This window comes from Rhamphochromis longiceps, linkage group LG1 (genome assembly GCF_057381845.1).
Source record: "Rhamphochromis longiceps isolate RC_006_pf linkage group LG1, R_longiceps_female_GT1.1, whole genome shotgun sequence".
Taxonomy (NCBI): Eukaryota; Metazoa; Chordata; class Actinopteri; order Cichliformes; family Cichlidae; genus Rhamphochromis; species Rhamphochromis longiceps.
In genome coordinates this window covers 42,319,265-42,331,464 of record NC_140557.1, presented here as the reverse complement: position 1 = coordinate 42,331,464, position 12,200 = coordinate 42,319,265, and the positions used below count along the sequence as shown (strand labels likewise).

General features: G+C 42.4%; 2 protein-coding genes across 2 annotated transcripts; both read right to left on the bottom strand.

The window, feature by feature from the left end:
• Positions 1-1,059: 1,059 nt before the first annotated feature.
• tlnrd1 (talin rod domain containing 1) lies at positions 1,060-4,357 on the bottom strand. The gene has a single exon (XM_085409785.1). It carries the CDS (start codon positions 2,734-2,736, stop codon positions 1,672-1,674), a length of 1,065 nt encoding a protein of 354 aa, XP_085265911.1. The 5' UTR covers positions 2,737-4,357; the 3' UTR covers positions 1,060-1,671.
• Positions 4,358-4,938: 581 nt separating this feature from the next.
• Positions 4,939-8,312, bottom strand: LOC146679256 (uncharacterized). The gene is made up of 2 exons (XM_085406981.1): positions 7,353-8,312; positions 4,939-5,264 (listed from the first exon to the last, which is right to left on the bottom strand). Exons 1-2 carry the CDS (start codon positions 8,310-8,312, stop codon positions 5,127-5,129), a joined length of 1,098 nt encoding a protein of 365 aa, XP_085263107.1. The 3' UTR covers positions 4,939-5,126.
• Between the last annotated feature and the right edge of the window lie 3,888 nt (positions 8,313-12,200).

The window sequence follows — 12,200 nt, the reverse complement described above, 5'->3', positions numbered from 1 at the left end:
TTACAGATGAACACGTTTTTGTGATTTTTTTTTAACTAAAGTTTCATTTTTAGTGGAATTTTGAATTGAATCCCTGACTTTGGTTTCCACTGACCATTATTATGTCATTTTGTTATCAATGTACAGAAATTTGAATATTTAATTCATCGAGATGCCATAAGTATTAGAGCATATCCTTATTTCTTTGAGTGGGTTAGTTTTAGTCACTAAAGCCTTTTCATAATATTTTCTATGAATACCACAAATACCACATTACAGAAGCAGAAATGTCAGAGATAAAACTGATCAGCCTGATTGGAAACCATGAGAGAAAGAGCCCCGAGCACACATGGTGAATATACTCTGGCCTATGGATCACCTGAATCTGAAAACAAATTAAAAAAAAGAGAGAAAACTGTAAAAGGAAGCACTGTGTCAAATAATTTAGGGGTGACTGTCTGGAATGAGTCCAATGCATCGCAGAGTTTGACAGATGAGTGAGTGAACATTTGTCATTGATGCTTTCAAAAAGCAGCAACAAACACACAAACTGTTCAATTCAGGCTAAATGAAACATTCATGAATGTTCATTACAGACACCAAAAGGCCTAAAATAGAACAGGTACTAATGAATTCATGAATGTTTGTTCATCAATAGAAAATATGTCTGTTTTTTAAGAAAGATGCTGAAATAGCATTAAAGTTAGTTTGCAGTCTCACACAGATAATATTACACAATTACTTAAGTCAGTTTATCTGTCTTTCACATATTAAACCTGCTTTCATTCATTAATGCAGTCAAAGGGTGAATGTTTCATCTTAGTGATTAAAAACGATCTACCTTGAGTGTAGCCATGGTCAGCTTTACCCTCGGGTAAGCAGCATGTCAGTCTCAAAGTACATACTAGCTTGCTCTTGCCTCCTGTTTCATCACTAATGGAGATCATAATGTACAGACTGAGAAGCTGCAGTCTACAGCTCTCACAGAGATAGCTTGCACAAAAAAGTAACCGAAAATGTTTGGGTTTTTTAGATTAAGTGAATAGCCGGATTTTCAAAAACATTTTAGCCACAACAGCATATAAGAAACATTTTTAATAGATGAAATAAATACTCCATTACATGCATGGTCAAAACACTTGAAAATAATATGGGGAAGTCTGGTAGATAGTGTAAACCCTAGGGCACACACTCACAGCAGCTTTAAAAAAATTCACACACACTGAAAAAAAAAAAAAAAAGCATCTTGACACTCGGCTCACTCTTTCCAATCTCACAAAGCCCATATAATGGAGCAGGTCAGCCAACTATAGGTTCATACTGCGAGGCTACATCCATCATCGAGGCTGGTGTTTTCACTGCAACTGAAAACTGAGGTAAACTTTTCAGGTCTGAAAGCTGCTGTCTGTTGATGAAAGCACATTGTCTGCTGAGCCCAGTTCATACCCAGAGTGGGTGAAGTGGTCCGTTTTGAGCATGGTTTAAGTTAAGTTACATCCAGCGCAACCTCAAAAACCCTGCAGTGGTTGTTTTAGTGCTTTTCTGCATTCTACACACAAATTTTAACCACAAGAACAGGCCCACACAGTGTTCTTCGGATGTTACTCTACACCTGATGAATAGGGATTAACCCAAAGTGAGTCTCTTTGGTACATGAAACAAGACACTGAACCTACATAGCCCCTTCCTAAACTAATTCACAGAATGGGAGTTGACTGGTGGCAGAGTCCTTGGAGAGGAGCGCTCTCTGAGTGCCTGAGTAAGCAGAGTGCAACCATCGGACACGGCGCACGCCGAGTTACGCAGACGCTCACGGTAGTCTGCCATTTTGGAGCTGCTCTCGGGATGCTGGGCAACATCCCTGAGGCCCTGAGTGAGAAGGACACAGGCAGAAACCACACTCATGGCCCCACCTAACACTGCCGTTTGCACCCCCTTTCCTTCGGCAGAGATGCTCGCAGCTCTTCCCAGGAACTGTGGCTCTGTAGCAAACCCAACAAGGGCGCCGACAGCCTGGACGAGAGCAGCACTGAAGAGGATGCATCGATTCCTGGTCAGCTCACTGGGCTGGGTTTTCACCTCCTTCACACACGCCAGGAAGGCCGTGCCACTTGTGCTCATGCTCTTGACGCTCAGCTTGAACTGCTCTTTTGCAAAGCGATCCCTGGACCTCTCGCTGGCCAGTGATGAGATGTCCGTTAGAGTCTTGAGGTTGGTGGAGATGTTCTGAGAGAGCTCGAGGAGGAGCTGTGGGGTGAGGTCTTGCAGGTGAGTGACTCGGAAAACGCTGCAGCTCTGTTCTACTTCATGTCGACAGCGGGTCACCTTGTAGCGATCCACCAGACCCGGAAGGCATTGTTGAGAGCCAGGCGTCTCCACAGATGCCAGGTAGGCAGCATGAGCTGAGCACTCAGTCAAAGACACCACAAGGTTAGTCATCTCCAGGAGGCGGTCCCCTACTTCCGTGAAGCGACCCATGTTGAGCTGGCTCTGGATGTCATGGGTGAGAATGGAGAGCTCTTTAGTGCGGGCAATGACCGTGTCACGGCACTGGTCGAAGGTGTCAGCCACAGCCACACCTTCAGATGTCATGACAGGCCTGGTCTCACTGGACAGCAGGAGGAGGTCAGCCACGAGCTGCATCTTGCCCTTACATGTGTCACAGATGAAGGAGAGCCGCTTCCTCTGCTGCAAACTGCCACCGGGTGTGCTGGTTGATCCCTCACTTGCTGATTTGCCAGAGCCACCACTAGCCATAATAATGAAGGGAGTCAGAGGAAGGGGGAGAGGGTCAAATGGCTCTTATATAAGGGTTCAGATATCTCGTTTTCTGCTGCTACAATGCATTTTACTGTTTAAGACACTTCTCAAATAAAACTAAACTTTTAAATAAGAACTGGCCAAACAGTCTTCCTTAAGTTCCTTCAGAGTTTAGGTTATTAATTGTAAATTACATGTTAAAACACAAGACACGTACGCTCAGTGTAAACATGCGGAAAGAGCAAAACTCAATTACTACATTTACCCCAAATAGTTAACGCATATGTGTCTGTATAAAAGCCTTAAGAATAGGAGTACATGTGAATATATTCTCAGCATTATCTGCCGTAGTTTGTTAGTAAATCTATTACACAAAACACCCAAGAAAAAGCCCTACAACTTTAAAGTAATCAGTGTAACAAGATATACGCTCTTATTTGGAAATGTTAACTTAAATGCCCTGAACAACATAGTCACTATTCTAAGTATAGTCCCAGATTGTTGTGGAGAAAAGGAATTCACAGGCTTCTAAATTAAAAAATACAAACAAAACACACAAACAGCAGTGCCACCAAGGTGCCTTCTAAACGGGAAAGTACACACTGACAAGCCCCTTGTCATCAAGAACATTCCCAAAGTGAATCTCTGCTGATCAGCAAACGTCAAATTTCCTTCCTTGGTGCTTTTTTTTTTTTTTTCTTTCAAAGAAGACGTCACCTCAGCAATGAACGGGTGCCTTTTGAGTTTTCTCTCTTTCTCGCTCTCTCTGTTTTTTAACTTCAGGATATCATTTTGTGGCCATTCGCGTCACAGCAAATAGCCAGAAAAAGCACCGAGATCTTGGCCGACTTGTTCCCACCGAGTGTGGCGTTCTCATGCTGGTTACAATCGGGGAACCACCCGGCAAGCTGTTCTGGTCAGTGGAAGGACTGGAGTTATCCTCCAACACCATCATTTCACGGGTCCTCCCGAGTAAAATTCACCGAAAATGCCACTGTCCAGGAAGAAGAAGCCTCTCAGTCCACTTTCAACCTCTTCTTTTTCAATCCGAGCGCTGGGTTATAAGATAGCGACTGCTCCGGTCCTCTCGACTCCATATGCATCGTCCGTCAGTCCGCCCTCCACGTCCTCCTCCGCGTCTTAACTCGGGACTCGAGAGTGTGTAGCCCCGCATATCCTCTGTGTGCGCTCACTTTTCATATCCATAACAGCCAGTGTTCTCTGAACATATAAATCACTTGTTTTGTAGGTCCACGACACCGAATCCAAACAGCGCAGCAACAAGAAGTGGCCGTTATTCCCAGCGACTGAAAGTAGAGCTGCGCGCTCCCACTACAGTACTATCAGGAAGCAAGGAGGGTGTGGTCGCTTCTGAACGGCTGCTGGACTGAGCAAACTTGTAGCAACGGAACAATACCGGCAGTCCTTCGCGGTTAAGTAATTTAGCACCGTTTATATTTACTAACCTAATGTAGTTTAACATTAACGGAGTCGCGAAAAAAGTTCGTAGTTATACAGTGACCACAGAGTTCCGCGACCTGTTTTACTCTCAGGACTGGCGACTGCTGCCCTGCCATAAGACACCCCTATAAAGTCAAGTGAGGCGCTAGCGCTAGCATAGCGAGCTTCCGAGACCGGAAGCCTTTTATTAAACAAATAAAAGCACAGCTTTTATGCAACAGCATGCAGCCATGACGGCGAGGCCATGGCGTTTGCACTTGTATGGGATAAATAGCTGATTATTTCCTTTTAAAAAAAAGATGCTTCTTTTATTTTAGTTAAATTACATGTTTTAAGTTGGTTTCAATCAGTGAGTGATTTTAGTTATTTCAATTTATTTCAAGTTATTTTCAATTTTGTATTTAGCATCATTCATCCCAAACACTGAAACTCCTCTGTTGACGCATATTGCTGATTAGTAGAAAGAGGCATTTCACATCTGTTTAATCATAAAAGACAATTGAAAATAAAACATAGCCTCACCAAGGCACAGCAAACTGCACTGAACATATGACAAAAGGCTAATTTCATCATAATGACAAATGCAGACAAACTTTGCTGGGATAGAGAAGGCTCTAAACAAGACGTTTTGAGAAAAATGAACAACATAACTTTTTTAAAAATCAACGATTACAAGGAAACTTTACTGTAAAATTAAGACAGCCTCTGTTGAGGTGCATCGGCCTGTACCTCAACAGCTACAGGCCGATGTCAGAGCCACTGGCCTGTAGCTGTGGAGAGCATCCTCACACAGAACATGACATCGTGGTTTGGGAACAGCTGTGTGAAGGACCAAAAAGCTCTCCAGAGAGTGATCCGTACAGCAGAACGCTGCTGCAGGATTGCTCTCCCCCCGCTTCAGGACACCTACACCAGGAGATGCCGGACTAGAGCAGATACTGAAGGACCCGTCCCATCCTGGCAACAAACTGTTCCAACTTCTGCAATCTGGTAGAAGGTTCCGCATCTTCCGGGCAAGGACAGAGAGACTCAAGAGGAGCTTCTATCCCCAAGCCATCCGTGCCCTAAACACACACACCCGCCCTCTCACATCATCTATAATTGACTGAGTCAGGACTCTTCCAGACACTAAACCAAGGCACAATGTACATTTCAATTCCTTTAATTTTAAATATGTTTATATTGTCTATCCTGTAAAATAGTCAGATGTCTATTCTTATTAATGTACAGAATTCACCTGCTTGCTGCTACTACTGCACATTCACCCAGTGTATATACTATATGTATATATATATATATATATATATATATATATATATATATATATATATATATATATATATATATATATATATATATTAGGGGTGCAACGATATTCGTATCGATATTGAACCGTTCGATACAGTGCTTTCGGTTCGGTACGCATATGTATCGAACAATACAACATTTGTAATTTATTTTATCAACTTTCCTTCTGACGATGCTGTCTGTGTTGAGCGCTCAGTGAATCTGCGTTCGACTACTCCGCCTAGGCTGCACTGTCGAGCGCAGATCCACTGAGCGCTCAACACAGACAGCATAGTCAGAAGGAAGAGCGCAGGGCAAGCTAGCGAGACAGAAGTTAAGCTCTCCTTGCAACATTCAGATCTGGCGTTTGGAATTATTTTGGTTTTCATGTGACGTATGACCCTGAAGGTAAGCGAGTCATGAACTAAAGTAAAACAGTATGTTGGATGTGCCACGCAATGCTCAATTACATGGGTGGGAACTAGTGTGTTAGCGCAGTTAGCTCGTTAACGTGTTGGCCGTCTAGCCCCATGCACGGGACGATCGGCGGTAGCTCGTTAACGGAGATTTGCCGTGTTGTGGCGTTAAGGTCATTTCAACGAGATTAACCTGAAAGCACTAGTGGGAACACAACGAATATGACTGCACATTTACGCCGACATCATCCTAGTGCAAAGACAAAAACAACAAGCATGCTACTAACTTTAGCCGAGTCATTTAGACAGCTGTTAGCACATGATTCTCCTTATGCTGCTGAGAATATAGCCCAGAAGAAGCGGATAGTATAGCTTTTATTTTGGAAAGAGACATTTCTCTGTAATAAACTCTCTTTTCCAAAGATGAGTGATTCCTCAATCAGATACAGGGCTCGCAATATCGCTAGCCCGACGTCCCGGAGCTAGCGATTTTTTCAGTCGGGCTACCAAAATCTATCTCTTCCCTGCCCGTCGGGCTATTGTAGGAAAAATATATGTCAATGCTTTTGCATTCTTTCAGAAATGTAGCTGGGTAATTATGTCATTGGCATCGGTGAGCCACTGTCAATATGTGACATATTGAAGTCGCGTTTGAATTTGCGCTTGTTTTTTTGCTTTCACTTTGCAATGACAGCACTGATCTGTGAGTGATGATAATTTGTGCACCAATTCCTCTGACATCGTCTTATTAATCGTTAGCTTACTATGCAAACATGACAAGTGAAATCTCCCGCAGCTTAAACATGTGAGAGGTTGATCGCGCAGAGAATCGCTGAGCTTATGTGAGTGCGTGTGTAAAAGCAGCAGGATATATATTTTAGTTCTGCTGAGCCAAATAAGACAGGTCAGGGTGAAGAAGTGACAGCCAAAGAAAAGCTTACCACAAAACGGAGAAGTTATGACAAATCAGACTATAAGGCAAAAAGAAAGTGCAGCTTTATGGTTTCATGGACAAAAGAATTTCTGTGGCTGCGATATGACGAGCTAAATAACCAGGGCTGCACATAAGTGGTCCGCAGGTGCGCATTCGCTGTCAAAATAAAAAACACGCACAAGGGTTAGGGTTAAATTTAAAAACTGTACTTTTGAGTTAAAATATATATTTATAATTTTAATAAATGACAAATTAAAAAGGCATGAACATTTTTTTGTATCGAAAAAATATCGAACCGTGACACCAAAGTATCGAACCGAACCGAACCGTGAATTTTGTGTATCGTTGCACCCCTAATATATATATATATATATATATATATATATATATATATATATATATATATATATAAAATGTTCTTCCTCTACCCCCCCCCCAATTTTTTGCACATGTCAAGGAGCGTGTCAGGCTACATTTCACTGTGACATGCATGTGACAAATAAAGAACCTTGAACCTTGAGGTCCTTGGGGCGTGAAGTCTTTGGCACTGGTACAACACAGGAGGTTTTCCAGAGCTGTGGGACTCTCCCCAGCCTCAGACTCAGGTTGAAGAGGTGCTCCATCACACCACACAGTTGGTCTGCGCAGGACCTGACGACCCTTGCGCTGATGCCATCTGGGCCCGCTGCCTTCTTGGCTTTAATCCTCCTCAGTTCCCTCCTAACCTGGGTGGTTGAGAGGGACAGGCTGGAGCCTTGTGTTGAGTGTGTATTGGATGCTGTTGTCGGGGGTGGGGAGGAGTAAACAGGGTGATTAGAGGAGGTGTAAAGTCTCTGAGGTGTCAGAGGTGGAACAGCAGCAGTGGGGGTGGGTGAGTCTGCAGCCGGTGTTGCAGACTGCCTCATGGCTGAATCAAATCTGTTGAAGAAATGATTCAGTTCATTTGCCCATCTCACATCCCTCCCAGGCAGAGAGTTCTGCTGTTTGTGGCCAGAGATGGTTCTGAGGCCTCTCCAGACTTCACCAACGTTGTTTTGCTGAAGCTGGTTCTCCATCTTCTGCCTGTAGCTGTCCTTCCCATTCCTTATCAGTCCCCTCAGCTCTCTCTGCACCCTTTTCAACTCCTCTTTGTCTCTGGATTTGAAGGCCCTCCTCTTCTGCTTCAGGACAGCTTTAATTTCTGGGGTAATCCACGGTTTGTTGTTGGAGAAACACCGCACAGTCCTAGTAGGTACGGTGTTATCCACACAGAAATCAATATAGTCAGTAATGCATGTAGTAAGGCTGTCGATGGCCTCTCCGTGGTCGTCACAGATCACCTCCCACACAGTCGACTCAAAACAATCCTTAAGAGCCTCCTCGCTCTCCTCCGACCATCTCTGCACTGTGTCGGTGGCTCCCTGCGCACTAATGTCCTGTCTGGCTGCTTTTGCAATCAGAATTTTGATCTGAATGCATTGTGGTGCCAAATACATTTTTCTTTTGCAAGAACAGCTATGTAGAATCTCTATAGGCTCCTCTTGTTCATGTGAATATTTTATCTGTTTATTTATTAATTTTTATTTGTGTTATTTCAGTTATTACAATATATGTGATATAGTATGACGATGTCTAAGGCAAGACAGGCAAGAGAGAAAAAGGAGGAGATGGGGGATAGACTAAAAGGATGGAGTACAAATAGAAATGCACAAAGTATTGCTAACTCCTGCACCTGTAAGTGACAAAAATCCAAAAACCATACAGCACCTGGAACACAAAACCTTGGATCACAAAAATGTAAAAATACATAAATCAACAATCTTCTTACCGTGTGTGCGTGTGAGAGAATAAGTGAGTGTATGTTTGTGTGAGAATGAATTCATAATAAAGGTGGGAAGCTGCAGCTCACACCGGTAACGGGTAACTGAGGGAGGAGGCCACACCAGTACATCCAGCCACGCACCCCGGGACCAACAAGCAGCCAAGGAGGGGCAAAAGAGTCCAACGTGGAGCGGTGACCATGTCCCAACGGGACCAAGGTCCAGCAAGCATCACACCCAGGCTTGCACACAAACAAGCCATTTGCTCACTTACTCACTCATTAGACACCCATTAGAGCACTTTGCCCTCGGACTGCGGCCTTACTTGTGGTTCCATGAATTTTATTTTTTAAATTTAATTTATTTTTTGCCTCTCCAGCACTGTAACAATCACAATTATTGTCTGATGGCCAAGAAAAATGCCAGACTGATTTATTTTTCCGAGTGGACCATTATGGCTTTGCCATACTGGAAGTGAGGACACACAAGGAACGCAGCTGACACGAATAACCATAACGAGGCAGGGGAAGCAAGACTGAACAGAATGAACATGAAAACACAAGAGCTTCACAATAAAACAGGAAGCATGATGCAGGAGTGGAGCAGAGGCTGACAAGAGGGAGCGAGGGAACACGAGGGAAAGAGCAGACATGACAGGCTGGGGAAACATGGATAAACCACAAGAAGGCAAAACAAGACAAAGTAAATGGCCTGTATTTGTATAGCGCTTTACTAGTCCCTAAGGACCCCAAAGCGCTTTACACAACCTGTCATACACACATTCACACACTGGGGATGGCAGCTACATTGTAGCACAGCATTGTTTTTCTTGTGACATTACCAATAGATTTGATGTGTCACATGGCCCTCTTCCTATTGAGAAAACAAAAGTTGTATCCAAGATGGCCGACTTCTAAATGGCCACCGTGGTCACCACCCATCTTGAGGAGTTTGCCCCCTCACATATACTAATGTGCCACAAACAGGACTTTAATATCACCAACCATTCCCATGTTATTACGCTGTATCCATATAAATGGTCCACCCTGTAGTTTGGAGCCCAAAGCAGGGTTCAGACGTCATCACCTAAAGAAATTACTTGAACTGCTTTGACTGTTTTAATGCAGTACAGTTGTTTATTTTACTTTACTTTAATGTCGGTCATATGGGTGGTACTTTAAGAGCCATATATTTTATGTTGTTGTTTTTTGTTTATGTAGCTTTAACTGGTTAGTAAGGAATTTTCCAGATTTAGTACCACATACAACGTTGTCCTAACGCAACCTTTGCATCAGAAATTTTGTTCTCTGGTTAAATATTTCATTTAATTCTAGTTATCGTTTTCTCAGGTTGTTGATTACATGTTCTTGTGTGGCAGCATAGGTAGATTCCAATTATCTTTTGTTCTAGTTCTGATACATTTTTTTTCACATTTTACATCCGTTCTCAAAGTGGTTAACAAAGTGTTAACCATTCTAGAGGGGATGGTGAACTAATATCATCTGAAGACTTTTGTGGTTTTAAAAGGGGATTTATGTGGTCTGAGCCCCATTCTGTTAATGCTGTGAGATAAATTCTTTTTGTGTGTGTGTGTTACGACTTTGAGCCCTTCTAATGTAAACCTATAGTTCATCATAGGCTCATCATCATCACATTCTTATGTAGCGCTTTCCTACTCTCCTGGAGTACTCAAAGCGCTCTATACAACACGCCGCATTTACCCCATACATACAAGCAATATTATCTATACGGTAAGTGCTTTTCTAACTATCATTCATATGCATTCATACTTCGATGGATGCATCGGAGAGCAAGTCGGGATTAGTATCTTGCCCAAGGATATTTGGCATGCAAACTGGGGGACCCAGCGATCGAATCACCAACCTTCCAATCAGCATCTGACCTGCTCTACCTCCTGATCTACAGCCACCCTGCAAATACATAACTTCATATATACCCAACCACTAATGGGTTTCATGATGAAGAGATTATCAGTGTTATTCGCCTCACCTCTAAGTAATCATAATAATGTTCGTGATCTGCATGTAAAAGACAATACTATTCCCTAAAAGAATTAAAAACTGCCCAGATGTAAGCTGCCTTGGCAGAGGTTTGCACTCCCAATACTTATTGTTCCATTTACAGCCATCCTATCTCCTTATTTCTTGTGTGTTGTATGAGAGAAATGCAGACTTCCCTATTACAACAGGGTCACTACTTTCACTGGTCTACCTGGAGGAAAACATGTTTCCTTATAAAGAGAAAAGGGCAGCATGCAGATTGTATGGAGGCTGTTTATTCTGAATGATTCTGAATTACTAACATACACAATGTGATAAGAATAAAGTAGATTCATATTTCAGAATACACATGAAATACAAATCTATCTCCTAAATCTGACAGTATTTTTTGTGCAAACCTATTTTCTTGCATAGGATGAGAAAATTTCCATGCAAGTAGTGGTAATGTTACTCTATTTTCTAATTCTCAAAAACATACATCCAAGAATTAAGAATTGTGTAAACAGAAGACTTAAGTTCCTTTCTGCAACTGTCAACTATTTGTCACCAGAGAAATCCAGAGAACAAATTATATAATTAATAAAGTGGTCGGCTTCTGTAGCTGCAAGAAAAGCCCAAACCATCAACTTTCCCTTATCATATTTGGCAGCTGGTATGGAGTTTGCGCTGACATCCAGTGTTTGACCAAATCTATGATCTGACCTTGGAGTGAACTTCCCAGAATGTCCACTCCTGGGAAGATTGCGGCTTAGTGTTCACACATACCTAAAAATCCTCCCAATCAGCAAAGGGTCAAATCTTCTCTTACAATGGTGGTCACATCAAGTGCATTTGATTAGCAAGACCTTTGATTAACTGCTACTCAGTCTAGTCTAATGCCTATTCAAGGTACTTAAGTTTTTCAGAGAACTTTATGCAGTCCTGTGAAAAGTCTCTTTTGATATGACTATATAGTTTAAATGATGATAAAAATCCTTTATAAAAGCCATCCAAACCTACCTGACCGTATGTGAAAAAAAGTTATACCAAGCTGGTATAAAGTGAACCTCAATCTTTATAAGCTTATTGGTATGGCTCTCGACAACAGTCCTATGACTATGTCCACACATGCACAGGGATTCTTCAGAGTTTATTTTGAAAAACCTCAGTTCACATCGAAATGCAAAAACCAAACCCAAACACTGTCAAAAGCAGCTCACAAACATGGTGCAAATTGACCAAAACAAGTAAATGTGCACACTTTTGACATTGTGTGGCAAAATCTTAGTTTTCCCTGTCCACGTCTAAACACAGGATAGTGTTTTCGAACATCTTTACCCTGGCAGCTCCTTCTCCATCAATTGAAGCACCTCATTTTTAATCCAAAACTCCGTTTACATGTGGATATAAATGTTTGTATCTACATTTACCAAAATACCTGTGTGCATGTGGACATGGCCACAGTTTCTCACGCAGTCCCTTGAGAAAATTACAGTGGAACCCCGACTTACGAAATTAATTCGTTCCCGAGGGTCTTTCGTAAGTCGAAAGTTTTCCTAAGTCG

What these genes read in the sequence shown, in the direction of transcription:
- tlnrd1 (XM_085409785.1), bottom strand. Translation starts at nt 2,736, where the DNA reads ATGGCTAGTGGTGGCTCTGGCAAATCAGCAAGTGAGGGATCAACCAGC.
- LOC146679256 (XM_085406981.1), bottom strand. Translation starts at nt 8,312, where the DNA reads ATGTATTTGGCACCACAATGCATTCAGATCAAAATTCTGATTGCAAAA. An exon ending in CACGCCCCAAGGACCTCAAG is followed by an intron (nt 5,265 to 7,352) that starts GTTCAAGGTTCT and finishes GTGTGTGTTTAG; the next exon opens with GGCACGGATGGCTTGGGGAT.